Below are 4973 nucleotides of genomic sequence, written 5' to 3'. Positions count from 1 at the left end.
TATAAACCACACTCGTGATGCAATAAAGGGATTAGCTGAGCAGACAGCGGCAACTAGCTTAATGACATGGCAGAATAGAATAGCTTTAGATATGCTTTTGGCTGAGCGGGACGGGGTTTGTGTTCTGTTTGGATCTATGTGCTGTACTTTCATCTCCAACAACACAGCACCGGACGGGTCCGTGACCAAAGCGCTTCAGGGAGTCACCACGCTGGCGAACGAACTGGCTGAGAACTCTGGTATTGATAGCTCCATAAACGGTTGGTTTGATAACATATTTGGTAAATGGAAAACTATTGTTGTAACTATTCTGGGTGAAGTTATAGCTTCTATGGGTATACTTGTTCTTTGTGGATGTTGTCTTATTTCCTGTGTCTGAGGGTTGGTGAGAAAAGGAGATGGAGAAGGTGGTTTCCCAACAGATGGTGAGATACGGCCCAATCCCGGACTCCAACCTAAGGAATGAAGGATATGACCTACCAGGCTTAGTGGAGTGACACTCTAGAGGGTGTCTAAAGGGGGCCAAAATTTACTTCCCTGTTTGTGTTTTATGTTTTAATAATCTTATGTTTTGTGTTCTATTAATCCTGTGTTTTATGCTTCATTAATCAAGTTAACCATTGTGAATGTTTGTCTTTCCTTATGTGAAGGTTTGAAGTTTCTGGGTGACTGGTAGCCAACTCAGTACAAGTTAGGTGTAGATGGAAGGACTGAAGGCCTTTTTATTATCATTATTGTCGATTAATAAAAGTGTGATTCTTTTTATTTGTATTGTATTTTAATGAGTGACACCCTAGAGGGTGTCAAAAGGGGGAATCCAAATTTCCCTGAAATTTCTTATTTTGGGTTTTCTTATTTTGCGTTCACACCCAGTGGGTGTGAAAAGGGGGATTGTGGGGTTCTATTTTCTAATAATTGGATCTGTATGTGATGAATAGCTTAGAAGGAATGCATTAATGATAAGCATAGGTTTGTACTATACTGATATAAATTGTTTCACATAACAGGCTGTGATTAATGTAAGGAATGTTAGGGGGAAGGACAGATAAGACTTGTATTTCTTACAGATACGAACACTGCCTCTTTGTTGTCTGTGAACTGTTGTCTGTGAACCGTCCTTGGATGTAGGAACGTACAGTCTTTTGAGTGCTGACTCCACAGGTTGTTATGATAAAAACTTATGCCTGGCAACAGTGTGCAACAGGTGGAGCGCCAAGAGGCTGGGACTAGCCTGTGCGCCAACGGATTGGCTGAGTAAGTCTAAACCACGCTCAGTCTCTACTCTGATTGGCCAGCAGAGAGTGGGAACTATCTCTGTCAGAGTATTTGAAGAAGAACCTGTAACAATGGATTAGTTCTCTGAGTGCCCTGCGTGGTATTTCAGTGGACCCGTATATACGAACCTTCATACTTATCATACATACATTTTGCATATAATAAATTTAGTTTGGATTGAAGATCTCTTGATTCTTATTCCAATACCAGATTTGAATTACGCAATTTCTAACACAACCATTGTACTCTACTATGTTCCCCCAGGATCTAAGTTCAGTCAGCGATGGCAGGGCATTCAGCTAGCCCCCAGGTAGTTGTAAAGACAGAGGAGCAGTCCAATAGCGTCATCTTCACCTACTTCCAGGGTGACATCGGTAGCATGGTGGACCAACACTTCAACCGTGCCCTCAGCAAGGCCAGTAAGACCAAGGCCCCAAGCGGGCAAAAAGAGCCACAAGGCTGTCAAATCTGGTGAGCAGACTCATACCTAACTATGCAATGAAGTTTGGAATTAAGATTGGAGTAATTGATTGATTGATTGGCCAATACACTTGGAGTCCAGTGCGATTAGGAAAGAAACGTTATATAATTTTTAAATAATAATAATAATAATAATATATATATTCTTGTGGCTGAATGGAAGCAAGTCCCCACAGCAATGTTCCAACATCTAGTGGAAAGCCTTCCCAGAAGAGTGGAGGCTGTTATAGCAGCAAAGGGGGGACCAACTCCACATTAATGCCCATGATTTTGGAATGAGATGTTCGACAAGCAGGTGTCCATATACTTTTTGCCATGTAGTGTACATTGATCTAAATCTGGATTGAATTATACAAGTACTATCAGTCTCACAGCGCAGGTGTCAGTTTTATGACAAGCTCGAATCGACTGTGTATAGGGCAACCCACTATCCATGGGTAATGCCAGTATTTCTAGTCCGTTATGTTTGATCTGTCATGAAGATATATATATATATATATATATATATACAGTGCATTCGGAAAGTATTCAGACCCCATGACTTTTTCCACATTTTGTTACGTTACAGCCTTATTCTAAAATGGCTTAAATAAAAAATGTTCCTCATCAAACTACACACGATACCCCATAATGACAAAGCAAAAAACGTTTTTTAGAAATTTTAGCAAATTTATTAAAAATAAAAAACAGAAATACCTTATTTACATAAGTATTCAAACCCTTTGCTATGAGACTCGAAATTGAGCTCAGGTGCATCCTGTTTCCATTAAGCATCCTTGAGATGTTTCTGCAACTTGATTGGAGTCCACCTGTGGTAAATTAAATTGATTGGACATGATTTGGAAAGGCACACACCTGTCTATATAAGGTCCCACAGTTGACGGTGCATGTCAGAGCAAAAACCAAGCCATGACGTCGAAGGAATTGTCCGTAGAGCTCCGAGACAGGATCGTGTCGAGGCACAGATCTGGGGAAGGGTACCAATAAATGTCTGCAGCAGTGAAGGTCCCCAAGAACACAGTGGCCTCCATCATTCTTAAATGGAAGTTTAGAAGTTTAGAAGCACCAAGACTCTTCCTAGAGCTGGCCACCCAGCCTAACTGAGCAATCGGGGGAGAAGGGCCTTGGTCAAGAACCCAATGGTCACTCTGACAGAGCTCCAGAGTTCCTCTGTGGAGATGGGAGAACCTTCCAGAAGGACAACCATCTCTGCAGCACTCCACCAATCAGGCCTTTATGGTAGAGTGGCCAGACGTGACAGCCCACTTGGAGTTTGCCAAAAGGAACCTAAATGACTCTCAAGACCATGAGAAATCAGATTCTCTGGTCTGATGAAACCAAGATTGAACTCTTTGGCCTGAATGCCAAGTGTCACGTCTGGAGGAAACCTGGCACCATCCCTACGGTGAAGCATGGTGGTGGCAGCATCATGTTGTGGGGATGGTTTTCAGCAGCAGGGACTGGGAAACTAGTCAGGATCGAGGGAAAGATGAACGGAGCAAAGTACAGAGAGATCCTTGGTGAAAACCTGCTCCAGAGCGCTCAGGACCTCAGACTGGGGTGAAGGTTCACCTTCCAACAGGACAATGACCCTAAGCACACAGCCAAGACAACGCAGGAGTGGCTTCTGGACAAGTCTCTGAATGTCCTTGAGTGGCCCAGCCAGAGCCCGGACTTGAACCCGATCGAACATCTCTGCAGAAACCTTAAAATAGCTGTGCAGCGACACTCCCCAACCAACTGCACTGTCAGAGCTAGAAGCACAAGCATTTCGCTACACCCGCAATAACATCTGCTAAACATGTTTATGTGACAAATAAAATTTGATTTGATTTGATTTGAACCTGACAGAGCTTGATAGGATCTGCAGAGAAGAATGGGAGAAACTCCCCAAATATAGGTGTGCCAAGCTTGTAGCGTCATACCCAAGAAGACTCGAGGCTGTAATCGCTGCCAAAGGTGCTTCAACAAAGTACTGAGTAAAGGGTCTGAATACTTATGTAAATGTGATATTATTCTTATTTTGTTATACATACATTTCCAAAAATGTCTAAAAACCTGTTTTTGCTTTGTCATTGTGGGGTATTGTGTGTAGATTGATGAGGGAAAAAAACAATTTCATTAAATTTAGAATAAGGCTGTAACGTAACAAAATGTGGAAAAAGTCAAGGGGTCTGAATACTTTCCGAATGCACTGTATATAAATATATATATGGGGGGAAAAAGGGGATTAGAAATGATGCAGGTTGTTATTTGATAGACTTACATTTATCTGCTAATTTCATAGCTGATCCATCCCCTAAAAAAATGGAAAAAAACTAAATACATTTTAAAAAATGCAATTAAGTTTGTTTGCTATCATCATGATGATGTGTGCACCAAACAAGAAAGCAGGTGTTCACTGATGTGAAATTTACACAATTAAACACATTTCTAGACGCTGACTTTGTGGATGTATTTTTCTCAATCCACATCTGTTTCAGAGTCTGACTTAACATCTTGCCAGTGGGTTGTTCCAACCCCATCTTGGTCTGAAGACCATTTAGTCCCCGTGTATGGTCACCTTCATCTGAGCAGCACCAATGAGTCTCTGTCCAGCCACCGACTGGCCCTCATCTCCCCAGATGAGAGCACCAGTCCCTTGGCCTTCGCTCCCAGGCAACATGGTGGTCTGGTCCTGCCCGCCATGGCCTATCCCCACTCCATGTCCCATGAGGGCCTGGGGGTCACTGGACAGCATTACACCAACTCCCTGCTCTATCTCCTCCACAGTTACCGGTCAGAGGTGGCTGCAGGCGTGGTCTCGGGCTCCAAACCAGAGCTCCTCCCTAGCTGGACGGGTCAACCTGGCTTCAGAGACCCCATGAACCCTGACTCAGGTATGGCTGCCTCTACCCAGATCCCAGATTCACGTCAAAGACCAAGGTGACAACCACTGCCAGTCACCAGTATGCTGCCTACAACTCAATAACTTTAAGCATTTAGACAGATGGACAGAGAGAGAGAGAGAGAGAGAGAGAGAGAGAGAGAGAGAGAGAGAGAGAGAGAGAGAGAGAGAGAGAGAGAGAGAGAGAGGGAGAAGGGTGGTGTTTTGCATGTGTAAGAAGAATAGTGTTACGTCAAAAGTAGCCTGTATCGACTGTGGAGAAAGTTTACAACGTTTTTTAAGAGTATTTTATTGAAATGTTGGTGTTTATGAATATCTATTGTTTCCTCTG

The 4973-nt window shown here is 43.0% G+C and overlaps 1 protein-coding gene across 1 annotated transcript; it reads left to right on the top strand.

The window, feature by feature from the left end:
- The first annotated feature begins 1558 nt into the window (after positions 1–1558).
- Positions 1559–4629, top strand: LOC121546618 (transcription cofactor vestigial-like protein 1). The gene is given in 4 exon segments (XM_041857856.1): positions 1559–1713; positions 1715–1746; positions 4239–4322; positions 4586–4629. Coding segments are annotated over 4 exon segments (315 nt in total).
- The last annotated feature ends 344 nt before the right edge of the window (positions 4630–4973 follow it).

Source organism: Coregonus clupeaformis, chromosome 3 (genome assembly GCF_020615455.1).
Source record: "Coregonus clupeaformis isolate EN_2021a chromosome 3, ASM2061545v1, whole genome shotgun sequence".
NCBI lineage: Eukaryota > Metazoa > Chordata > Actinopteri > Salmoniformes > Salmonidae > Coregonus > Coregonus clupeaformis.
This window is presented reverse-complemented; position numbering and strand designations above follow the sequence as displayed.